This window comes from Polypterus senegalus, chromosome 6 (assembly GCF_016835505.1).
Source record: "Polypterus senegalus isolate Bchr_013 chromosome 6, ASM1683550v1, whole genome shotgun sequence".
Taxonomy (NCBI): domain Eukaryota; kingdom Metazoa; phylum Chordata; class Cladistia; order Polypteriformes; family Polypteridae; genus Polypterus; species Polypterus senegalus.
This window is the reverse complement of record NC_053159.1, coordinates 152,928,844-152,955,730: the sequence shown is the minus strand read 5'-3', so window position 1 is coordinate 152,955,730 and position 26,887 is coordinate 152,928,844. Positions and strand designations below refer to the sequence as shown.

Here is a 26,887-nt window from a genome sequence, read left to right as displayed (position 1 = left end):
GACCAAGAAAACTTTCTGAAATAACTGCTTGTTGGATTGCAAGGGTAAATAAAAACCCCCTTATGACTGCAAAAGACCTTCAGGAAGAGTGTTGGTGCATTGTTCTAATGATCCAAAACACACCTTAAAATCTACAATGGAATACCTCAAGAGGAGCAAGCTGATGGTTTTGCCATGTCCCTCCCAGTCCCCCATCCTAAATGTCATTGAAAATCTGTGGATAGACCTCAAAAGAACATTGCCTGCCAGGCAGCCCGAGAATCTTGCAGAATTAGAGACCCTTTTATAAGGACGAATAAGTGAAAGTACCTCAAGTAAGAACTGAAAGACTCTTATCTGGCTACAGAAAGCATTTACAAGTCGTGATACTTGCCAAAGAGGGCATTGCTAAGTACTGACCATTTTGGGTGCTCAAACTTTTTTTTTAGGCAGCTTTCATTTTCTTTGTATTGTGTACCTTTGAATGATGGAAATGAAAACGTAATCTTACTTAAAATGTTAAGGAAATGTCATCTTTAGCTTTATGCCTTTTGGTGATGCAGTTCCTCTTCTGTTCACTTAACTAAATAAAATATATATAAAATATATGCACACACACATCAAAGCTTCTCAGCTGTACTTGTGCTATCCCTTGCGATCTCGCAATGTGCACAGCGTTATTTAATGTTCGCTGAGATACCACGCGCTTCGCAGCGGAGAAGTAGTGTGTCTGAGACATCACACACTGCATGCACGGGTTTACCTTTCCCAGTCCTGCAAAGTCAGTTCACGTGAGCCGCTCGGAGTACATGCATCGAAGCTTCTCAGCTGTGCTTGTGCGATCTTGCGATGTCCATGGCTTTATTTAATGTTAGCTCAGACCTGGCACATAAGTTTCTCTCGCACTTTTGCTGAGTTTGTGCCAAACACTGTTCTATCCCTGACCATCTCATCTTCATTTGCATAAGCACAGTCCTTCACCCGCGAATATTTAGCGGCAGCGTGTCTATTGGATTGCTGCTGACAGATGGCCTTATTTGGGCAGGCACTCAATTACGTAGGAGGCGTGATGATCGGGGACGCAACTCCGCCTCTCACAGCGACCGAGCTGCAGGCTATGGCTGTATATATGTACGCAAGTAGGCTCCAGTTATGACCGTTACACGTAGAATTTCGAAACGAAACCTGCTTAACTTTTGTAAGTAAGCTGTAAGGAATGAGCCTGCCAAATTTCAGCCTTCTACCTACACGGAAAGTTGGAGAATTAGTGAGTCAGTCAGTCAGTCAGTGAGTGAGGGCTTTGCCTTTTATTAGTATGTGTGTGTGTGTGTGTGTATGTATGTATGTGTATGTATGTATTTGAACACCCTGCGATTTTGCAAGTTCTCCCACTTAGAAATCATGGAGGGGTCTGAAATTCACATTATAGGTGCATTCCCACTGTGAGACAGAATGTTAAAAAAAATTTCAGGAAATCTCATTGTATTCCTATCTATCTTAGCGGCAGCTATTGTCTATTCAATAAAGGCATTTATTGTGGCTACAGAAGTTATATATAATACCCCGCTCTACATACTGTCAAATAAACGAACCACACGCTGTGGTGCAACACAAGACGCTTCGCCTCTAGCATTGACGTCCAAGGTTCGATTCCCGTGAGGGGTGCAGTGAGTGTGTACGCCTGATGAGCCCAGAATTGGGGCGAAACGCGTGCCACATACTCTTTGCATTATTTGACAGTAAAACTATTTCTATATATGTGTTTGTGTGTATATATGTATATGTATGTACCAAGCAGTGTTATGGGATTTTATTTTTTTTAAACAATATTGATTTTCATTCTACTTTTTTAGGTGGTATTATTGTTTGTTTAATCCATTATTTACTAATTAGTGGGTCTGATGCTAAAGTAGTTGCAGCCTTTGATTATTCAGTGTTTGCCAGCGTGTCTGCTCTGCTCGTTTTTAATTGTCATTAATAAGATACAACAAAGTGGAAAAACTGCACAGAGGGCAAAATAGAAGGAAATCAACAAAAGAGAGTTAAGAATTTAAATTTTTAGCAAAAGCAGAAATTTCTAAATGTCTTATAAATGTAAAAATCATGCTGCTGTGCTTTTCTGAATGTAGAATAAAAGAAAAATAATACCAGCTAATTAAATGAGATCCGTGCTATCAGGTGTTGTCACTGATTAGGAATCTGGTTGGAACCAAAACCTGCAGCCACAGGGGGTCCCCAGTACCGAGTTGGTTTAGACAAATGATGCAATGGTTGGATGACCTAATGGCTTACAATATAGCACTGTTTGTGAAAAGCAACAGCAAGCACTCTTGTCATCTTATGTAATTTGTACTTATGTCTGTAATCGGGATGTTCCTGCAAATTCTTTGCCGTAGGAAAATATTTGTATCTGTCCCTTCTGAAAATTTAAATATCCAGCAAAAAACTAAAGCCAAATACTTTGTTCGGTAGCTCCTGTAGCCTTTACTGTTCCAAGCACAAGTTAAAATACTCTTGGTATGCATATAATATATACAAGATAATTTGTGTGTAAATCTGCTGATATAGTAAAAATGTCATACTTGTAATATCCTAACCATTTAAAGCCTGAAAAACAGTGATGTACAGATATCTGTCAAAAGAGTGGTACATTTGCAGACATGTCAATAGCCTCCTATGCTGGACCAACTCACAGTTGCCAGTTAGCTTGTATTGTGTGCATCTTTTAGATGTATGAAGTATAATGTCCCCAAAAAAAAAAACTCTTGAGTGACCATCTCCTGTGATCAATGTTGCAGTAGGGCTGACCATGGTGCTACCCTCTTGAATAACTTGCAACAAAAAAAAATCATAAGAGCCTTCCATTGTGTTATATTAGAAATTTGGGTTAATTCACAAATGTGCAGAAACTGAGATGGTGTGTTTTATATAATTGCAATTTCCTTTTGAACTGAGTTGAGATACATTTTTAAATGTTTGTCACACAACATACAATGGAATGGTGTATGAACGACTGAATCCCCTCCTGTTTTGTTTTTATATGATAAACACCTACTATGAAATAGTTACTTAATCAGAACTAGTTCTCATTGTTAGTAAAACATGTATGTTAAAATTAAGTCTATAGAAGTGAATTATTTTTAGTTAAATTTAGGGTTTTCCTCTAAATATTCTAGATAAGCTGTCTCATCCTAAAGACTTATGTCTTGGGTAACTAGGCAATTTTACATTGGGCCCAATGTAAGTGTGATTGTTTGTATGAGTGGGTCCTGCAATGTTGGTGCACGGTCCTATTTGTTTCCTTCAATGTTACTGCCACTTGCAGGGATGTCTCTGGCCTGATATAAGTGTGAATTGGCTTGAGTGGGTTTGAGAATTTAATGTTAAATTTACTTTGTAGCATCTCCAACTTTAATCCACTGGAATATGGATTACTCCATCCCCCAATGTGAGATTTTTGTGTATTTTTGTTCTCGTATTATACACAATCCAATAAGAAGTAAATGCATAAAGTAATGGCACAATTCACCAAAATACAAGTTTATAAACCAAATTTTACGCAAAGTAGCATGAATAATGTGCTTTTCTTAAAACACTAAGCTGCCCCACCAACTCTCAAAAAAAAAAAAAGAAAAACTTTTAGTAATTTTACTTCACATATATTGTTCTAAAATGTCATTTGAAGAGGAGACTAACCCAAATTCCCAGGAAATTTTTAAATTGAAGACAGGACTCTGTTGAAAAACTGACGGGGAAAGGAAAGTCTTCAGTTTTAAATGTCCTTCCCAAGAGGCTTTAAATTTCCTGCTTATATGTGTGCTGATAATTCAATGCTTTAGCAAGAAAAGCTCTGGATAAAGGCTATGCATGACATGAGTAATGCATTCCCTCCCCAATGGCATTTTTATATCCTTTGCCATTTTACAGCACTGGTTGCTTTTGCCTTCTATTATATTGTAAACTTTCATGCAAAATAGAGAGAGGTTGTTTTTTTTATTTTCTTGGTCACCACTACAAAGTACATGGGATAAGAAACATATAAAAAAAAAAAAAAAACTGAGTTTAGTATTCCTTTAAGTAACCCAAATTTATGAGTCTTTAAATGTGTTGAATGGTGCCATGTTTCTGAAACAATTTTGTCTTTGCACTTCAAGCTTTAATAAGTAATGTACAAAATGCTGTTGGGTAATCCTGTAGGATGAATTTAATGTGCATTATAATTATTTTGCTGCAGAATGGAAGATACCATTAAAAATGAGTTAAATCTTCTTGAACGCTTCATTAAAGTTATAGAGGAAAGTCGACAAATAGGTATGTGTTATGGTTTGGCCTTATGTTCTGTTGGTGTGTTTTTCTTGTGTGTGGTTGGTTTTTTTTTTTTTTAATTCTAAAACACATTTAATCAGTCATATAGTTCCTAGTATTTTTTTAGGACTATGCTTTCTTTCAGTATACACCTTTCATGTTAAGAAAATAATTTTAAAAGCTGGTTATCAGTACTTTGCATTCCCCACCTGTGTCAACAAAATTAAAATAGAAGACCCTATCTTGGACACTATTTTCTGTATTGTGTCTGAGTGAATGTATAGCTCACAGTCAAAGAAATAGTTCAAACTTCAATGTGTATAACAACTGATTGATTTTAACAATTCCTGATAAAGATTGAAAACCAAATGAGTACATGTAAATGCTGAGGTTCAGTCTAAGTGAAGCTTTAGGCAGCCTTGAGGTTGCTGGCATTTTTGAAAGGGTGAAACTACAAGTATACTTTCAAAATCAAGCTATGAAAGCCATTACCAATGAGAAGTAAAACCTGATGAGAGAGAAGAAAAAAAGTCTGTGCCATGAAAAAGTATTTGCCTGTTTCTTGTTTTTGAGTAAATGTTTTGTTCACTAAAGTTTTATTTTGTTACTTGATTAAAGAACACAAAGTGGAAACCCAAAACAAAAGATGAGACGAAGGGCTTTTTGGCATTACAAATAGAGAAGGGATTAGACTGGTGATAACTTCAGGGAGCATTAGTTCAAATGTTCTTTGTCCTCTGGTGGCTTTGGACAGGTTATGCTGCGTGATACTGTAGGTACATGCTGCTGCAAAGTTTTATTCACTTCTGTGATAACCAGAAGCAAATCCCAAGGGGTGAGCCAGGCTGTAACCCCATGTATAAAGTTCAGCCCCTGCTTGACATTGTGGAACCAACATATAAACAATTTTATCAGCCTGGCCATGATTTGTCTGTGCATGAATCTATGATAAAATAGACATTTTTTTTTTCTACCAATATGTCACTCAAGCCCACAATGTATGGTACAACGAATTTTGTACTGGCAGAAGCAAATGCATGTTTTTGCCTGAAAGTAATTACATATACAGGAAAGTATTTCTTTCAAAGAGAGAACTGTCTCTTGACAAGTCAGGTTGTGCTGGAGCTGCTTCAGAGCTATGAACATTTGAGTCATGTTGTGTACATGGACAATTTTTGTATGTGCCCAGAATTGTTCATGGAGCTACAGAGCAGGGGAATTGGAGCTTGTGGCACAGTGAGGATGAATAGGAGTCGCATGCCTTCATAGTTGAAGCCAGACAGGCTGAAGATGAAAAGAGGCGACAATGTGGTTTTCATGCGGGTGGAAAACTTGGTGGCAGTGGCATGGCACGATGTCAAACGGGTGACTTGTCTCTCTACAGTACACACTAACAATATATGTGTGAGAGTGCAGCAACAGACAATTGAAAAGGAAGCACCAGTGCAACACATTGTAAGCAGTGCAATGTGGCAGTGCATGCAATTGGCTGCTTTGAGCGATATCATACTTTGCAGTGTAACATGTATGTGAAATCATATAGTATGCAGGCTCATACAACATGCAAGACGGTAACATTTGTCAAAAATGTTTTGTTGATTTGATATGTTAAACCATTGCTTTGTGTTCTTTTTTGGAAAAATATTCAGCCCTGGGAGAAAAGAAACAAAAGAAGAATTAGCCCTAAAAGAGTTACTCTTCTGCTTAACCAGTACCTCATTCCCAAACTTCATACAGAGGTGCATATTGAAGATTTCCAGTATGATTATGTATGCCAGACATTCCCAGCACACCCTGACCAAAAAAAAAAAGATTTGGTCTGCCGCCATCTGATCTAACTCGCAACCAGGGAGTGACCAGTTGAGAGCTCGGACCCTTTTTTATTTTTTTTTTTTGGTTTTTTTTTTTTCACCCGAGTGTCCACCACATAGTCATAGATCTGATGACATGACTATGAGATCAATCATTGGCCTGTGCCCTAGGGTGCTCTGGTGCCAAGTGCACTTATGAACACCCTTATCCTCAAACGTGGTGGTTATTATGGGCTAGCAAAGAAGTCTAAAAGCAATGCATTGCTGAATTCAGATCGGGTAGGCCGTTCCTCCCACTCACACCCTTCCAGTTTTCACTGTCGATACCCATGTGAGCATTAAAATTCCCCTGTAGAATGATAGTCCCTATTGGGAGTACCTTTCAGCACTATCTGGGCAACTCCAGAGTGAAATAGTCTAGCCCCTCTCCAGGGGCATAATGTATAAACTTTGCGTACGCCCGTTTCCACGCTTGCATCGCAATGTATAAACTTAACTTGGCGAAAAGCCACACACATTTTCATGCCGGGTCAATCCCTGGTGTACACAAGTTCTCTGCTTGGTTTTGCAAACGGGCGGCACCCATTATTTTTAAAATTCAAATACCCTGAAATTAACCACATCATATTTTAGTTTAAGGAATCTGATTGTAATCAACCTGTAGCCATATTATTGTGCACTGAATGGATAAACTGTTCCAATTACCATAGTCCCTTTAGTGTTGTTACTATTAGTGCACCACTCGGAGTATTTTAACCTAGTGTATCGGACTGTGGAATCACAGCTCTACAGCAGTTGATCGGAAAGCTCTACCGCAGATTGTGGCAAGAGCAGGAGAAATCTCAGGATACAGCTTCTAGCACACGCTGCCTCAGCCATGCGCACAGTCTATTTGATCCTCCCCCATTCGGCAAATGCTTCAGAGCCTTTCCTGTATGGACCTTGCAGCTCAGAAACTGATTGCATTTATAGCTCTTGGGATGAAACTATCAGTCCATCAAGTGCTCCCGGTAGAACTGTTTGTACTTAAGTACAATTGCCTCACTGTGAACTTGCATTACCTGAGCCACATATGCTTTCATATTGTATATTTTTCACTGTTTTTTATCCTATTTTTGTTGTTTTACCATTTTATAGGAAAATAAGTTTATGGAGGATTTAGATATTAAACAGCATTTTATCATACAATAAAAATAAAGGAGTTCAATTCAATTGAGAGCGCGTGTTTTCAGATGACTGGTTTCTAAGTCGATTTAGATTTCCAGGCGCTATCTTCTTGTAGCTCTTGATATCCTTTTTAAGGTGAAATATAGTACAACATTTATTTATATAGCACATTTTCATACAAACAGTAGCTCAAAGTGCTTTACATAATAAAGAATAGAAAAATAAAAGACACAATAAGAAAACAAAATAAATCAACATTAGTTTTAATAGTAAAGTATGTATATTGCATTATACAGACATTTTTAACTTCATTTAAATAATGTATATTGTTAAAGATTAAATATGCAAGGACTCGGTGGGCAGCGGTAGTGATGAGCTGGTAGCCCCGTTCAGGAATTGTTCCTTGCTCGTGCTGTATTCTTGCTGGGACTGGCGTGACCCTGGATGGATAGATGGATGCAATACTTAAACATGTATTAAGATATTTCAATGTTCCTTAAAAGTTTTGAAGAATCTGCATTCTAAGCTTAAAGATGACTTGACATTTATTGAAGAGCTGATTGTGTGGTGATTGGTTATTTGGAGAAAAAAGGAAGGACAGGAATTGGGAGTTAGTACGTTTGAAAAGGACAGTACTGCCGCAGTAAATTTTATTGAGGGTCATGCACAGGGCATCTTGCGGGAGGCAGGAAAAATCTCTGGAAGGGGCGCCAGCTTGTCGCTACCACTGCGCCAACGTGCCTCAATGTTTTATACATGCTTTAATTTCTATCATCATGAAAATGATATTAAGTATACATCTTACAATTTAAATTGTTCAGAGAGCTGTGACATCATGTAATGTATTCTTTGTCTTGTTGGCATAAGAGAAAGCCCGTTGAAGAAGCACGTAGTGATTCACACACAAGAGTACATAGAATACAAAGCCTTTAACATGCTGCTTTAGTTACGATGGGATTTGAGAAAAATAATGATTTTAAGATGACGTTTATGACATTCTACTTTAATGACAAAATAAAGTACTTGATTAAAGTGGAAAAGTCTACCTTTTTTTCACACTGTGTCCAAGCTTTTTTTTTTTTTTCTTCTTTTCTCTGTACCCTAATACATGTCCGTATGACACTCGGATGGTGGGCTACAACTCGCCTTTTCACGGCAACTTTGATATCTGACCACTACTTTATTTCGGGCACTGTGCGACGTTCTGAACTTTGAACTTTTGAGTTTCTCCACCACTCTGTCACTCGATCAACTTCCTTTTGTTGTTTATATCACTGCATAAACCAACAAATAGTATGGTTTTTCCTTACCTCTACTTTTCACGCTGACCGGGATTTATGGAGCAGAAGAACGTGGAAGTTGACATAGGCACAGATTTATGCATCTGGATTTTTTTTGGGCATAGCACAATTCCGCTTTTGTCCATATGCCAAGTTTTAGTGTGAATTCTACTCAGTGTTCTGCATGCAGCCCCAGGAGTTTGCTTCCAGAGTCTATGCTGTGCATTGAGGTGAGCCCAACTATATCTAGACGGCACTGCTATACCTCCCACATCAGCTCATTTTCTTTCTACTCCAGAAAGGTCACATTCCATGTCCACAGAGTCCGTTTTAGTAGGCATGGATAGGTTTACCAAGGCACCAACTTTTGACCACCATGCAAGCCGAGATGTACCAGACCAATATGGTTGCGCCAGCTGGTTGTGAGACCACTGGAGGGCGAACCTATGTTATTTCTTCAGGCTGTGCCCGGGTGAGTCCCAATAAACAAAATGAAAAAAATTAAAAGGAAAAAGATCCCTCATGCAGATGCAATGCGTTTTTCAAACTAATATATAATATTGAAAGCAAGTACTGTTTATTTAGAGCCGTTGGAAGCTTAAAGTACATTTAACATCATTAAATGTCTAGCGTCAGGTTTTTGTCATTTGTTCACTTACCTGCTATTCATCAAATGTTATGTTTTGGTTGAAGACCTCAAAATCATCAGTCAAACTGCACAAATAGAGGATGTTAGAAAGGGAGAAGTACTTTTTCATGGCACTGTAGAAGTAAGCCTTTTTATGTGACAATTATAAAGACAAACCAAACTATTCATCATAACAATATAATCTCAAGTATGCCTTTTAGTAGTAAGTAACCCAAAATGTGTTTTTCTTTTCCAAAAACTGAGCAGGTCTGTAGAATGAACTGTAGTAAATATGGTCCTTCTCTTTCTGATTTACATTTTTCCAGAATGTATTCAGTTGCTTAAATGTATGGAAGAATGCAAAAAGAAATGGCTTCAAACACAGCTGGAACTAAAGACTTGTAAGGAGAATTTGTTGAAGACGGAGATGGATAAATCCGCACTTGAGGTCAAATTGAAACATGCCCGCAATCAAGTTGATGTAGAGATGAGAAAACGCCACAAAGCGGAAAGCGATCTTGAGTATTTGGTATGTAAGTTACTGTTATTTCCACTGTTTATTTTTTTTCTTATATTGTCATGCATAAAACAGAATTCAAAACCTGCTTAATCCAATTCAGGATTGCAAGAGCCCAGAGCTTATAACCTAGCAGCACTATATACAAGGCAGGGACCAGCCCTGGACAAGACGGTACATTGGAGGACCCATTCATACACATCCACAGTCAGCCAGATTCAACTTGCCAATTAACATAGAGCACATATTTGGGGGTTTCAGAGGTAAATTGGAGTATCTGGAGTAAACCCCCAAACGAATTAGAGGGTGAACATACAAAATCTATACAGACTGCAACCGGGAGTGGGATATCTAAGCCAGGATCTGCTTCTGTAAGTCTCTTTCTGCATGGTGCTTGAAAATGTAGTCATACATGTATGTACATATTGTATATGTTTATGTATATAAAATCACAGTCTGCTTTACTATAAAATGGTTCTACAGAACTGCATGCAAGTTGGGGTAGCATGGTATACTGAAAAAGTACAGAAAAACTTGAAATTGAAAGTGGTATGGTACCGGCAGTTTGCTATTTTCTATATGAGAAGTAAATGTCAGACTTTACACTTTTTTTTTTTTTTTTGTATAACATTTCACATTTTGAACTTGGGGGGAGAAGGGCAATATGGTTTCAAATCTGTCACTGAAAATTCTGACAGTTTCACTAGCTGCCAGTATAATTGTATATACTTTTCAGATTGGAACGTATTTTTGACCAAATAACCATGTATTGGTGTGTAGTGCTGCGCTTGCCAGCACTAACCCATTGGAATTTTATTTTTCACATCTTTCTTTAGGTAGCTTGCCATCGTATGGATAGACTCACTAGTTGGAATTTGTGAGAATATTTCAGACTTGCTGTTTGAGATGTTTCCCTGCAGCTGGCACTGAAGTTTCTTGGTTGAATGATTGAATGCCAGCTCATGTTAATGGTGTGTTATTGCTAATGTCATCCCTAGGCTGATATAGTTTGTCCGCACAGTTACCGTAGAGTACCGACTGCTATAGTGATTAATGTAAGTAACACAGACAGCTTGTAAACTGTTACTCAGAGAGTCAACTTCATATCTCATTAACTGATGGAGAGTACAGGTTTGTTTACTTACTAACTCAATGATATCTCCACTGTCAAGCAAATGCAGCACAAGACTGGGCTTCTTCCTGTCCTTCCTTCCTGTTTGCATTGACTTGGCAATCGGGTTGAAATGTGCAACACTTTTGGTAATTTTATTTTAAAAATAGAGGCTGCTGTTGCATGTAGATATCACATCCTTAACGGACACGTTTATACATAAAGACATTACCTGTAAGACGCTAATAAACTGACACACAATCACGTTTTCCATTCCCTTTGGCACATGCAGTGGGTACGGAAAGTATTCAGACCCCCTTCAATTTTTCACTCTGTTATATTGCAGCCATTTGCTAAAATAATTTAAATAATTTTTTTTCCTCATTAATGTACACACAGCACCCCATATTGACAGACAAAAAAAAGAATTTTTGAAATTGTTGCAGATTTATTAAAAAAGAAAAACTGAAATATCACATGGTCCTAACTATTCAGACCCTTTGCTCAGTATTTAGTAGAAGCACCCTTTTGAGCTAATACAGCCATGAGTCTTCTTGGGAAGGATGCAACAAGTTTTTCACACCTGGATTTGGGGATCCTCTGCCATTCCTCCTTGCAGATCCTCTCCAGTTCTGTCAGGTTGGATGGTAAACGTTGGTGGTTTATCTCATCTCATTGGTCTAATTTTTTTTATGGAGGAGCCGTATGATGTTATGGGATTGTAGTAGTGGTAGTAACTTTTTTGCTGTCGCATTTTGCAGACTCCTTGCATTTTCTCATTGCTGCTGTTGAATGCCCCTGACTCTTCATCAGTTCCACGTATCTGTAGCATTTGTACACAGTGACACCACAGCTGCCATTTGTTTTCATTAACAACCTCTAGTGGTCCTTTTTTATGCTTTGCTATTCAAGCTTGTAAATTTTATTTTGTGTGCATTGTTATGCTCAGAGCAGACCACATAATGAATTCATTACATTAGCCATGCTATATTCATAAACAAATCCTTAACTTGGGGAGGGGATAAACAGCTGTTTTTTCTTAGTTACTGTATATTTGCAGAATTGTTTCAGTGTGTACTAAAAGACACAAAGAGAAAATTACTTAAAATGAATCTCTGCTGACATCTTGCCCACTCTACTGCTAAACTATGAAAGTATAGTTCTCTATGCAAATTATTTGCTTCCACAAGAGCAAGATTATTCTAGCCACTGCCATAAGCCCACGGTAAATTACTTGAAAACTATGTAATATTCTGGTATTATTACTCTTATTGGTTCTTAAATACTTTTGAAATAGTACAAAAATTTCCAAGAAGGATTTTTTGGTGTGGGGCTTCAAAGTTTTGAAGATTACAAACTAGTCACAGGTTGTATGTTTTTATATAAGACTTACTGTTTACAAGTAAATGTCTATAGTGATCTGATCGTTATAATCTGTACAATAACTTGCAGCTATAAAATGCTGGCAGATTTAGTGACCTTAAACACCCACTCCCCCAGTCCCCACACACAGGCCCGATGCTTACTGTAACATTCATTCCCTTCTGGGGGGGGGTGTGTGTGTGGTGGTGTGGTGTTTTTTTTTTTTGGATTAATTAGATTTTCATTTCAAATCAATCTAGCTACAGCCAACATTAAACCGTTTTTAGCTATCGGTATCTTCTGACTGCTTCAAAAATCAAAAACAAATTCTGTGCTTTGCCCCTTAAAGGTAGTATTGGGTTAATGAATAACATTATTGTTCACTTAGTGCAGGGTGGGCAGATTCAGTCCTGGAGGGCCACAGTGGCTGCAGGCTTTTGTTCTAACCCAATTGCATAGTAAGAAGAACTTATTGCTCATGTAACACTTCTGCTTCACTTTAGTTGTCTCGCTTGTTAAGATTTTGAACCCTTGTTGCTTATTTTAGTCTTAAACAGCTGTATTCTTAGTTTTTAATTGCCCCTAATTAGCAATAAGATGCAAATGACAAAAAGAAATCAGCATTTCTCCATTTAGCTTGTTACCATTTACACCTGCATGAATTTATCATGCACTTTTGGGTTTAATTAAATACTTGGAAGGAAAGTGAAGAGAAAGTGAGGCACGGAGAATAACTCCTCTGTTTTAGCCTTCAAATCATTTGGATGATATCCTTAGAAAGGAAAAAAAATCTAGGATATGAGAATTACCTGACATAGCAGAGTTAAAGCACTAACAATTCATGAAATTAAATTGACAAGGATTGGTTTTTTAATTAAACAACTGGGTTGGAACAAAAACCTGCAACCTGTGCAGCCCTCCAGGACTCATTCTGCCCACCCCTGACTTAGTGGATACCCTGCAGTGGTTTAATTGCCTTAATGTAGTGCAGGAGTGGCCAACCCGCGGCTCTTTGCCTGGTTTCATGCGGCTCTTGGGTTCATATCGAAGTTTGTTTTTTTTAATGTTCGCTTGGCTTGATTCAATATGGTATTTTTGTCAAATGCACATGTGCGTGAGATGAAAATACCACAGTGTTTCCTAGTAGGAGCGAGATCATTTAAGTAAACAATTTGTGTCAAGTTCGCTCTCAAAATGGCAGGGGAAAAAATGCACAGCAAAACGAAAATATGAAGATGAACACAGGACGTTTTTAACAGAGTGGGAGAGTTTATATTTTTTTTGTTGAATGTAATGGCAAGCCATTCTGCCTTATGTCGGGCATCATTCGTGCATTTCAAAGCTTCAAATCTTCAGCGCCACTTCAGCTCACTCCATGCTAACATCGACCAGAAATTTCCAAAAGGGACTGAACTTCGCAAGCACGAGTTGGTCACTTTGAAAACTCAAGCAGAAAAGCAGATAGTTTTTCCAAAAATTTACGAAGCGCTCAGAGACCGTAACGCTCGCATTGTATCGACTGGCTTGGAACATTGCACAGGCTAAAAAGCCATACACTGAAGCAGAGTTTATTAAAAAATGCGTCAGTGACGTTGTTGAAATCTTGTCTCTTGAAAACAACAAACTAAAATGCTTGGTATCAGACGTCCAACTGTCCCGCCACACTGTTGAACACAGAATATTGGACATTAAAACGGCTATTGAATCACAGTTGCACTCTGACCTTCAAGCATGTGAGTATTTTAGTGTCGCATTGGATGAGAGTTGTGACATACAAGACAAGCCTCAGTTGGCAATATTTGCACGGTCTGTGTCAAACGATTGTGTGATCAAAGAACTCCTTGATATTGTGCCATTAAAAGACAACCCGTGGCATAGATGTGAAAGAAACAATGATGGCTGTATTTGCGAAAGCAAATCCGCCCATGCTGAAACTAACTGCAATAGCCACGGGTGGAGCGCCAGCCATGATTGGATCTGTGAACGGGCTTCTGGGGCTGTGTAAAGCTGACCAAACATTTCCCAAGTTTTGGAATTTCCACTGTATCATCCACAGGGAGCAACTCGTGTCTAAATCATTGATTTTAGACAATGTCATGAAGCCTGTGATGGAAATCGTCAACTAAATCCGCACACGTGCTCTTAACCACAGGCATTTCAAGAATCTCATCACTGAGCTGAACCAAGGGCTTCCAGGTGACCTGCCGCTGAACTGCACTGTGAGGTAGCTGTCAAAAGGCCAAGTACTCTATCACTTCTTTGAGCTTTTGGATGCCGTGAAACTGTTAATGGAAGAGAAGGACAAGGACTATCCCGAGCTCTCTGACCTCAAGTGGATTATGGATCTGGCCTTTTTGGCTGACCTGCTGTGTCAGTTGGACAGACTGAACCTGACCCTGCAGGGTAAGTTTAAAAATGCTGCCTGACCTGGTGCAAAGTGTGTTTGCGTTTGTCAACAAACACAAAGCTGTTCAAGGCGCATATTCAAAAGGGAGATTTAATGTATTTTCCCACTCTTCTAAAAGCCAGTGGGCAAGTCGCCAGCGCCGCCCTGAATAAGCAAAGAGCCAGATATGCAACACTGGTTGAAAACCTGCACGAAAGCTTTGTGACCAGGTTCCGTGATCTACAACTGAAAAGGCCACAGATTGCATTCCTCGTTGACCCATTTAATGCGGAGACTGACTGTTTGAAAGCCCCGCTAGTCACAGATGAGGCTGTGGGCGAGTTGGAGATGATCGATCTTTGTGAGGAGGACCAACTGAAACAGGCTTTAAGGGAAGGGACCATTGGATTCTGGAAAAGTGTGCCAATGGAAAAATACCCCAATGGCAAATGGGCTGCGCTTAAGATACCGTCAATGTTTAGGTCAACATACGTCTACGAGTCTGTGTTTTCTACCCTGAAACACGTGGAATCAAAGCATCGATCTGTTCTGACTGACACCCTTGTGAAAGAATTGCTTCGAGTGGCAACAACGGAATACAAGCCAGATTTGAAGAAGATTGTTCAAGGCAAGGAATGCCAGGTCCCACTAAGCAACATGCATAGTAAATGAAAAAAGCTATTGTAAATTATTATATTTTTGTTTGAACTGAGAGTTTGTGTGTGTGTGTGAGACAGTGCACACAATTTTCATTGTTGAAAATGACAGGCCTGTGGTTTTAGTACTGTAGGAGTCAATTTCTGTCATGTTGGTGTGTGACCTTTACAATAAATCTGGCTGAGCAGAGGGGTGTGTGTGTGTGTGAGGAAGGGATTGGTGGTGATCATGTGTGCCCATGTGTATGATGTGGCTCTTTGCGGTAACACAGTAAAAAAATATGGCTGCTGTTCTCTGACTGGTTGGCCACCCCTGTGTTCGAGGATTACTTAACAGTCTTTTCAGGAGCCACTATGTCAGCGGCAGCCCTTACCATACATAACATTAAAGTCCTCCACCTTCTTGGATAATTTACTAGCCTTATTAAGGTAAGCACTAGCATCTTGATGCAGATTGATTGATTAGAATATTAGTACACATTTTTAACAATAGTTATCAGTATTTCTATATCAAATAATATTAAAAAATGGTCTGATATACTGATTAAATGTAAACCTACCTAAAAAGAAATGTAAACTGCTACAACTTTGAAATCTGTTAAGTAAGCTCCCTATCACACCTGAATGTTACACCATGCATACATTTTTGAAGTGGTTTTAAATATTCTAACAAGCTTGTAGTTTTTGTGTATGGGACTTGTTTGGAAAAATTTTAAATTTTGGCTTTATATGGTGCATAACAGAAATGTAAACTTACTTGTAATCAGTAACATGTTCATTTACCTTTTAACAGAGTTAGGTTGGCTGATCATTTTTTAATGCAGGTGACTGAAACTATAAATTATGTCTTTGCCATGCATTGGATTTAACCGATTTATTTGACTGAGTGATCTGTGCAGTGGGAATAATTAGCATTGGGGGAATGTCAAATTAGTATCATATAATGTTGGCATATGACATTTCGTAATTTTAATGTAAATTGAACGTCTATTTCATCTATATTTTTAAATCTTAAATGGTCCAAGTAATGTGGTAAACTATTTAAACGAAATATCTTTCAAAGTATTTGTATATAAGATATCATGTATATTGACACATTTTAAAGTTTGTACATTTGACTCGCAAATTTCCTAATGAGCATGGTTGCTGTTCCATCTTAGAGAGGTACATAACAGATTTCAAAGTTAACTTTTTTTTTTTTTTTTTTTTGATAACTTTTTTTTTTTCTTTTTGATGTAATGGAAAGCAAGTCTTTACCATCCTAGTTTAAATTTATGAATGTTGTGAGTAAAGCCTAGTGCATTATTATACTTTTTCATGTTGAATATCTTATTAGCAGTTAACTGAATATTTTTATGATGTATTGTGTAGTTCTTTTTTTATATTTCCGTTTAGACAAACTTGTGTAATATATTCGTAAACCTGCATATTTCAGTAAGGGGCGATTGGGCTGAGTTGTTTAGGGCAGTGTGGTTGAGGGTTTGAATAAAGTCTGTTCTTTCAAAAATGGAATCAAGGCAGGAAATGATCCTGGATAGGACACTGGTGTATCCCAGGACATAAGTAGGTTAACTAGCAATTCCAGAATGGGAACATGTACATTGTGGAAGAATATGCCTTGACACAAAAGGTTTGGGGCAGCCACCAGTATACTTGAAATAAGGCTGCAAAAACGGGTAATTGGATGCAAAGTTTTTTTTTTTTTTATAGATTAGAGTCCAAAACAGAACTGACTAACGGAAGGAAGATGGTGGGTTCTTAAGGTTGGTCAGGGGAAGTGATGTCATCGGGCCTGAAACTGAAAATGGCGTCCTCGGATTCAGGCAGAATTTCCCATGTTTAGTCTGCAGGGATAAAAGAGAGATGTTTATTGCACTCCGCCACCCCCTGGCCTGGCGCGGAATTACCTTCTTTTGAGCCCTTTAGCTGCCTCCCAGGCGCACATGTGTTACAACATCTTTGCAGATGTTGGAAGAAAATCGTACATCCCCTGAGAACATGCAAACTCTCAAACCGTGACAATGTGAGATTTGAACCAAGGAACACTGTACTCATGAGACAGCAATTACTATGCCACAAGTAATAACTGTAATCTGGAAATTTTGAATAGTTTTATTCTATGATCTTAGTCACTCATCTTGTAGAAGAAGAATTTCATCTGGAATGCCTGGATCGGCCATTATATTGCGCACTCCTAACTCTATCTTTTAAAGTAGAAGGTTTTAATAATTCAAATTATTTGTGTTGGTTCTCACACCCATTGAAGTTGTTAATAATGAGAAGTGACTATGAAAATAATGGGCCACATTGATGTGATACTGTTCATAGCACATTAACTTTGTCAAACCCATCAATTCCACATGGGCCATCACTATTTAAAAAAGAGGACAAAAGGGAAAAAGAATCTCTTTCAACACAGACACTTCACTGAAGAGAGAAGAGCCAAGAGAGAGCACTGATCCAGATCACTTCACACCTTTTAATGCTTGCTGCTTTCAACGCCAGACATTAATGACTTCGCCATTGCTACGGAAAACCCCTGGGGTTCTGGATTATATGGTGAGACTGTTTTTTGTCATTTGGGAGAGGAGCAAGCTAACCATTTCATTTTAGTATAATTGCCATAGGGCACTTTCCAGCTGGACAAGCTTCACATTCACTATTTTGGACTTTCATGTGTGTTTGGTGTTCTCTGTTTATCTTATTTGTTTCATGTTCAGTGTAGGGACAAGGGACAGTTTGTGTTGTATATTTATCGATGCAGTTTTTTTTTTTTTTTTAATTACATAGCGCCTGTCACTTTCGGAGTTTTGTGTGGTGTGGAGGCTTTGGAAAGAGTGAAATGTGTATGGTTTTCACTGTCAATATATATACACGTTCTATACTGTTTGGTTTTTGATTACTTAACAGTTGATTGGGGAAGTTTATGAAAAAGTATGGTTTGTTGGGTCTAACATTTCCTCAGGTTGCCAGGCTTCAGGTCTTGGTGGTGTAGTTGCTGTTCTGGACGAGTGGGTCGGCCTCTACAAACTATATAAGAGAATCTTGGTCTTAGGATTATAAGCTCAACCATTATAGGAAAAGGCAGACAGGTAGCAAGAAAAGAGATTTAAACAAGTAAATAAAGGAATATATTAATTAGGGCTGTGCGATATGACCAAAATCTTATATCCCGATATTTCATTTCATATCCCGATATCACGATATAGTACATTTTCTTTGTATTCAGTGAATAGCTTATATAATCACCACTCCTTTTTTTTTCATTTAAATTTAAAAAAATCAAAAATGAGAAGTACTCAACTTGTAATTCTGTTTTATTTAGAACATTTGAGCAAATGTTTGACTTAGAATGTAAACATAAAATGTTAATGTATCAAATATAAAACACTTTTCAAAAACAAATTACTAAAGGCCCAATATAAAATACTACTATATAAAATGCCTGACATAAACAAAATGTGAACTGTAGCAGCAATAACTCTCACAACATATATTAAATATAAAAGGATCAAAGCACTAACAACTAAACTATATAAGGCCAATAAACCCTTTAAACAAAATAAATACAAGTCTAACATTAACTGTCAAAACCAAATGTAAACATTGTACTTCAAACTGTAGCAGCAATAAGGCTTACGACAAAAATATATTAAATATATAATATTAAATATATTTTTTAGGCTACATTCTAGTAAAATGTTAATTTGCACATCGTAGTGTAGCAAATCTCCGTTAATGAGTTATAGCTGATCGCCCGTGCGTGGGACTGGACGGCGCTAACGTGTTGATGCTGTCCAGCCCCAAGCACGGGGATCCGCGGTAACTCGTTAACGGAGATTTGCCGTGTTAATGCAGTTGTGGCGTAAACGTAATTTTAACAAGATTAACGCTGACAGCAAACGCTGCAGGGAAATTATGCCTTAAGCAAATTGTTTTGGTAGCAATTAATCTTCCAAGCTTTTAACATGCTCGTTTAAATAGTACCTTTACAACTGTAATATCCTACGTGGCCTGCCTCTCAGTTGTAAACTCTCTGCATGCTCGCTCACGTGCCTTTTGCGGAGGTGTAGAAGAGGTTTGTCGTGTTGGAGTCTGTGGTAGCGATCGGTTTGCAGCATAATTTGCACAGTACCGTTTTCTGGTCCGTGTCAGACTTTTCAAATACAAACCATCTCCATACTACAGAGGTAGCCCCTTGTTTAGGAACAAGGTCCTTCTGTGTGGAGCTACCTGGTGTTGCCTCGTCTTCATCAGCCATGCTAGTGTGTCTGCATCCACGTGGTGGCCATCAAAACAATGAAAAATATTGCCGTAAACAGTTTATTTTGCGACACCACGAAACAAACGATAGCGTAATGTGCAGCGATAGACATTTTCATATTGTCATCCGATATATATCGTTATATCGAACAGCCCTAATATTAATTTAAGCAGGTTTATACTACTGTAGAAAAGGGATTTTGGTATTGGACATCCTATAATTATTTCAACCTGTAATCAATTTTTGAGATAAGAGTTAATTCTTAATATTTTGAGGTTATTAAAAAAATACCAACATGATGTATTTAGTATTTTTCAAATCAAAGTAATTTTTTCACAAACATGGTATATATGTAATTGCCATGTCAAATTGTGTTCTAAAGTTAAGCTGGCATTCATTTTACAATGGAAGGTATGCGGTACAGAGGAAAATTTTTAAAAGCTTACCAAATACAGGTAAAATACTGTTACAACAAATATCGTTACAACGAATATCTTTACAACGAAGTATTGTTATGGTCCCGACAGTTTGCCCATATGACATGAATCTATAGAAATCTCGTTACTATGAAGTACATTCAGCAGATACTTTCATTCAAGCATTTCAGGATTTTTTGAGCACTTGGTTGTAATGAATCATCCACAGAACAGTTAGTTCTGTGGTCGCAGCTCAGAACAGAAACATTGTAAAAAAAAAAAGATATCTATATATATCTATCTCTATCTATCTATATACTGTATGTATCTCTCTTCGAAGTTTCCTTGTTTTTTTTGCTGTTTTTGTTTATGGTGGTACCTTTTTGCTTATTGCTCGTCAGCATTTGAAAAACATCCAAACAACTCGTCACCCTCCTATAGAAAACAGCAGACACAAACTTTTTAAACAGTTCATATTAGAAAAATAAAAACTTTGTTTTTGCAGCTTTCAATTGAGGCAAAAAGAAAAGATGTTGCCAGTGAATTTGGAATTTCGCCATTGACACTCCACTTTCCTGAAAGACAGAGCAAAAAAAGAAGAAAAATCTCTGGTTGCAAACGTATGTGAACTGCTGCATTTGGAGATGCCAAAAAAGCTGTTTTTCTATGGTTCAGTGATGCTCGCTCAAGAAACATTCCTATAAATGCGGCACTCATTCAAGAAAATGTGAGTTTTCTAAACTCTTGGGACCACCCCCAACTGGACAACACGCCGAAGTGCGATCACCGCGTCTGTGGAAGACTGTTTATTCATTGCCGGAGCAACAGCAGGCTCGCAACTCTGTTGTGGCTCTTCACTGAAGCAAACAGAAAAGATCTCGATGGGTGATGCAAGGAACATTGTAAATGCAGGGAACAGGATTACTTGGCCACTAACCTGGCCACAATACAATTTTTTATTTTTGCATAGCCTAAAATCACACAAGAAGTGCCGCAATGGGCTTTAACAGGCCCTGCCTCTTGACAGCCCCCCAGCCTAGACCCTCTAAGAAGACAAGGAAAAACTCCCAAAAAAACCCTTGTAGGGGAACAAATGGAAGAAACCTTGGGAAAGGCAGTTCAAAGAGAGACCCGTTTCCAGTTAGGTTGGGCGTGCAGTGGGTGTCAAAAAGGGGGTCAATACAATACAATACAATACACAGAACAGAACAAATCCTCAATACAGTATAAAAATAAAACTTTCAAGTACAGAGCAGAGTCCTGGAGACCTCCATCAAGCTGCCTCCCCCATTTGGCCATTCCACAGCTGAACAGTGCTGAGCCAGCCAATCCGATGAAAGGATCCCTCTACCCCACGATTCCTGCGATCCTCCATCAAGGATGACTTTACCTTAGGCAGGCAAAAACAACTTGGCAGGTGGGCCGTGGCATCAAGTGCCACATTTGAGTACCGAGAAGAAAAATAGAATAGGTGAGGGTTAGTATCCAATTATAACTATCAGTTATAATATTAGTGCTAATGACTAACAACAGAGATGCAGTCTGTTCAGTTAATCGGCAGCTCTAGTCAGGATATGCTAAACTAAAGTAATGAGTCTTCAGCTGGGATTTAAAAGCTGAGACCAAAGGGACATCTCTTATAGTATCAGGCAGACCATCCCACAGTTTAGGGGCCCTATAACTAAAAGCTTGACCTCTCACTGTTATTTTATTAATCCTTGGAATCATAAGCAGACCAGCATCTTGAAATCTTAATGTGCGCTCTCGTTTGTAAGTCATGATAAGTTCAGACAAGTAAGCTGGACCTTGACCATTTAATGCTTTATATGTTAAAAGGATGATTTTGAAATCTACCCTAAACTTAACCAGGAGCCAGTGTAAGGATTTAAGAACTGGAGTTGTGTGTTCGTATTTTCTTGTTCTTGTAATTCTTGTAGCAGCATTTTGGATTAAATGGAGGCTGTATAAAGAACAGTTTGAACATCCAGTGAACACCGCATTGCAGTAGTCAATCCTACTAGAAATAAATGCATGAATTTAATTTCACACAATCCTGTTTATTTAGAAAGTGCCTTAATTTCCCAACATTTTTAAATAGGAAGAAACATGATTTGGACAGCTTTGTAATTTGCGCTTTAAATGACATGCTAGAGTCAAACATAACTTCTAGATTGCGGGCTGATTCGGTAAAATTAATGGCGATTCCATCTGAGTTAAATGATGACAAAATATTGTTGTGATCAGTGTCATTCCCTCCAACAATTAACATCTCTGTTTTATCTGTGTTTAAAGACAAGTAGATCTCATCCATCCACACCTTTAATTCACTAACACAACTAATTAAAGACAACTTCTGAGAAACTTCATTTGATTTAAATGAAAGGTATAACTGGGTGTCATCTGCATACGAGTGAAATTTAACGTGATGTTTCCTAATAGATCCCAGTGGAAGCATGTAAAGTGAAAACAGTAAAGGTCCCAGTACTGAGCCCTGCGGGACACCATATCTCACTTCTGTATATAATGGTGGAGTCCTGTCAGCACATTTCTGTACATATTAGATTCGATTTGATAAATAAGAACTAAACCAATCGAGCACCGTACCTGTAGGCCCAACATCATTCTCTAGCCTGTGCAGTAAAATAGAATGGTCAGTGGTGTCAAATGCTGCACTTAAGTGTAACAATTCCAGTGGAGCTTCCTTCATCGGAGGATATCAGAATGTCATTTACAACCCACGTTAGTGCCTTTTCTGTACTATGACCAGTGCGGAAGCCAAACTGGAATTTCTCAAATCAATTGTAATGCGTAAGGTGTGACTGAAGCTGATTGGTGACTACTTTTTTCTAGTATTTTAAAGAGAGAGGGTAAATTTGAAAGACCTGTAATTATTTATGTGTGGGTCAAGGTCTGATTTTTTTTTTTTTTTTAAGTAATGATTTAATGACTGACACTTTTCGTGCATTAGGTACTGTGCCAAGCAATAATGAACTATTGATAATGTTTTAGAATAGATTAGAATAGGCGCTGCAAGAACATCCATTACACTTTTTACTAGCTTTGTTGGCACTGGATCTAGGGAACAAGTAGGCAGCTTCATTTTAGAAATTAAAGTTTAAAGACTTCCTGCTCACTTACAGGATTAAAATTACTAAAGTGCTGAATGCAATGTGAGACAGGGTCTGCTAAGCTAGTAAGTACTGTGATGATGATCTGGGATCTTTTTTAATGTTCTCATTGAAGAAGTTCATAAAGTCTGTACTGCCAATATCTGTTGGTATTTTGCACTGTAGATCTGAATTCCCATTTAATTTAGCCACTGTTTTAAACAGTACCCAAAGATTTTTATTATTGCTATCTATTATAGAATAGTATTCTGAGCAAGCTTTAAAGAGAACTTTTTTATATTTTTTAACACTCTGTCCATGCAGTTTGAAAGATATGTAGCTTTGCTGTTCATGTGCGCTCCAGTTTTTGACACTCTAATTTAAGAGCTTGACTGTTTTCATTAAACCAGGTAGAGTTTCTATGTACTTTGATCACTTTTGTTTAAAGGGGAGCCACTGCGTCCAGAGCATCTCTCAAGGTCACATTATAATGTGATGTTATCTGATCTAAATTGTTTTCCACGTTTACATTTGATGTTAACTGATCTAAATGGTTTTCCACAATTATACTCGACTTACTCAAAGTATCTATAAATTCTGAAGCAGAATTACAGTCTAGATGTCGCACTGTCTGTTTTAATCTGTGAGTGCATTGGCAAGGGCAGGACTAAATCGAATGTAATTAAGTAGTGATTGGAAATAACTTCATTTAATGATTTAATTTTGAATTTCAACTCTAAGTTCTAATTTTAAATCTGTGTGGTTATGATTGAGATGGACCTTTGACAATCTGACAAAATCCTACTGAATTTAACAAATAAAACATTTGCTAAAAGTGTCAGTTTCCACATCAATGTGTACATTAAAATCCCCCATCAGTACTACGTGATCATAATTTATAGCCAAATCGGATAAAAGGTTGCTAAATTCAGTCATGAACAAATGCCATGACCCTGCCTGACTGCTGTGTCTGTTTATAGAAGAGTGGCAGATCCCGCTACAATAAATAACTGTGCTGTTCCTTTTTCAAGCTGAATAAAACTGGTTTTGCTAAAGTACTGATACTCTGCCTAATGTTTTGGGGTGTAAGACGGGGACTTGCAACGCGACCCTGATCTTTTAGGATTCGCCTGCGTCGCTTCACTGCACACCTGTAAGCCGGCAACGGACAAACAATCTTCCACAGACGCGGCAATCGTGTTTCGGGACATACTTTGGCGTGTCGCCCCGTGGGGCGGGGTCACAAAAGAGTTCAGAAACCACACAATATAAAGAAACGGATGATTCAGCCTCTGATTGATAACTGTGCTGCTCACAACATGCTTCTGCATTTTAGATAATGTTCACGTTGAATTCCTCCTACCCAATTGCACGGCAGTACTTCAGCCATTGGATTTAGGCATTGTTTGCACCTTGTAAGTGTATTACAAGGAAATGCTGAGAAAAATTCTCGTCAACATAACTTGTAGACGGGAGAAGATTAAAATTAACGCGGAAGAAGCTATTGGAAAGATTGCAAATGCCTGCACACAAGTTAAAGAAAGCACTACAGCAACAAATACAGAATCTCATTACAGCGAAATTTTCATTACAACAAAATATTTTTTAGGTCCCTGGCAGTTCGCTGTAACAGAATTTTACCTGTATGTTAATTTTTTCAAGCCAAGAAAACTATGAAGTATTGATCCGTGCCTCTTGTGTTTTCCAATGCATGTTTCTGATAACAAAAAGAATATGGAAATAATTTTATCTTATATTCTTGGCACAGTTTTTTTTTCTCATGGTAAGCAAACGATTTTTATTTGATTCGGTGAAATCTTCCATAAATACGGAAGTAAATCCAAATAAATAACAATTATCAATTCAATAAGTTTTTTTTGACTAGATCAAAGAAATACACCAAATTAGCATTAACCCTTGGGAATTCTCTTGTCTAATGATATTGGCTGCTTTGTTTTAAAATCTGAAATGTTACTGTAATAAGAAATACACTGTAGTACTACTTGAAATTATTTTTGTGGTTTGATTGTATACAAAAAAAGTCATTGGCATAGAGAGATTGCATATACTGATTTCTATGCTTTGTGTTATCAATGGCAAGCTTAAATGACTAAGGCAAAAAGAGGCAGCCAAACAGCTTAATTAAATTTTAATGCTTGTCCAGTTTAAATTTCTTAATGATGGAAAATAGAAATTCCGCTATGCCAAGCCAAATGGTTTCTCAACATTGAGACACAAAGTAGGTTGTTTTAATCCACGCTTTAAACATGTAAAGTATGTGTTAATTGTAAAATTACCACAACTGTATTTTTAGCTTTCACTGATCCATACCGGTTTGGTTTCGACATTGTCTGGTAATGCCATATTTAATCTGAAAGTAAGTAATGTGTATTATCCTCCAGTCTTATCATAAAAAAAACGAGTCTGTTGATTATACAGACTTGTGTTTTTTTTTTTTTTTTTTTTTTAAAAAAAGGAAAAAAGAACAAAAGCTGTATTTCAAATGTCATGTAACTGACCTTGATCTAGTTAATTGACAAAAAAGAATGGAATGATTGTTGAAGCATAGCCTAAACTATGTGAAAATCTACTTTCATTTTATTTATGTCTAGCAAAATACCTGCGCTTTGCAGTGGAGAAGTAGTGTGTTAAAGAAGTTATGAAAAAGAAAAGGAAACATTTTAAAAATAACGTAACATGATTGTCAATGTAATTGTTTTGTCACTGTTATGAGTGTTGCTGTCATCAAGGATTTGATTATCATTTCTTTCAATCAGGTTCGTATTTGGAGGACGTGGTGTTCAAGTTACATTCCGTGTTTGTCAACCGTTGTAAAGATAACCGTTTTCATTCATCGAAGTGTTCACTACCCAAATCACTACTCGTGAATCTAAGATGTTTAACAGGCATTCCCGGTATTAACTTGTGGATTTTTCTGCGAGTATTTAGCGACAGCGTCACAAAGTTGTTTCTGTCTAGCTGTATCAGAAAATGTACCATGACGTCCGACACGCCTCCTTTTTACTGTTTTCTCACAGCTTGGATTGCTGCTCTCATAATCGGTTTTGAGTTTCATGGTTTGTTTCAATTACGTTGGTATTTGCAGGATTTGTGTTGAAGTGACATTCAGCATCTGTCAAGCGTTGTAAGCATACAACTGGCTTCATTGATAACTTCGCATCCAACTTTTGAGAGTTGAAACATTCATAAACATAAGTGTCCACTACTGAAATCGTCACCTGTGAATCTAAGATGTTTAAGAAGCATTGGCAGTTCTCCAAATGTGTAAAATATTTGGCCATTTCGGTACACTTGAAAGCAAAAACCGAACAATTCAGCGTCCGCCATCAACTCGCATGCAGAAGCATAGGTGAGGGGCTTAAGCATTTCACTCTTCTAGTGCTCCTGTGTAGTATAATTATCTCCCGTACCGTTATCAGTCCACACCTTGAACTTGTCCCAGTCATTCAATACATAAGACACAATGTTCCTCCGGATATCAAGATTGAACCTGATATGGCCGTGCAATATGTAACAAAGAGAATGGAAAAGGCAGGCGGCATCTCCGGGCATGGAAACCATTCGGTAAGTGACAGTTCTTTGATCGATGGTGATCACCTCGATAGACATGTTAATGGGGATATGGTTGGAACGGTAAAAGAAATGGGTACCTGAACAATGTAAACTTAAGTCTAAAATACCTACACAATAACTATAAGCGTAATAAACGAACAATAAAACAGCAGAGAAGCTGTGGATTAAATAAAAAATGCTGCAGTTATCAGCAAGGAGACTTGAATACCATGGCGAAGCTAGGAAGGGAATGAAGAGACCAGAGCAACAGACGGCCTTATATGGCAGGCAGCCAATTACGCGGGAGGCATGGGGATGGGGGACG

General features: G+C 37.9%; 1 protein-coding gene across 5 annotated transcripts in view; it reads left to right on the top strand.

The window, feature by feature from the left end:
• si:ch1073-416j23.1 (rac GTPase-activating protein 1) overlaps positions 1–26,887 on the top strand; it is a 118,269-nt gene that overhangs the window by 3,382 nt on the left and 88,000 nt on the right. For 4 of the 5 annotated variants that reach the window (XM_039757393.1, XM_039757391.1, XM_039757395.1 and 1 more), the window contains exons 2-3: positions 4,214–4,290; positions 9,497–9,699. In XM_039757393.1, the coding sequence (XP_039613327.1) occupies positions 4,215–4,290; positions 9,497–9,699 (279 nt within the window). In that variant the 5' untranslated portion in view covers position 4,214. The remainder of the gene's footprint in view (positions 1–4,213; positions 4,291–9,496; positions 9,700–26,887) is intronic. The other variant, XM_039757394.1, reaches the window with a different exon arrangement.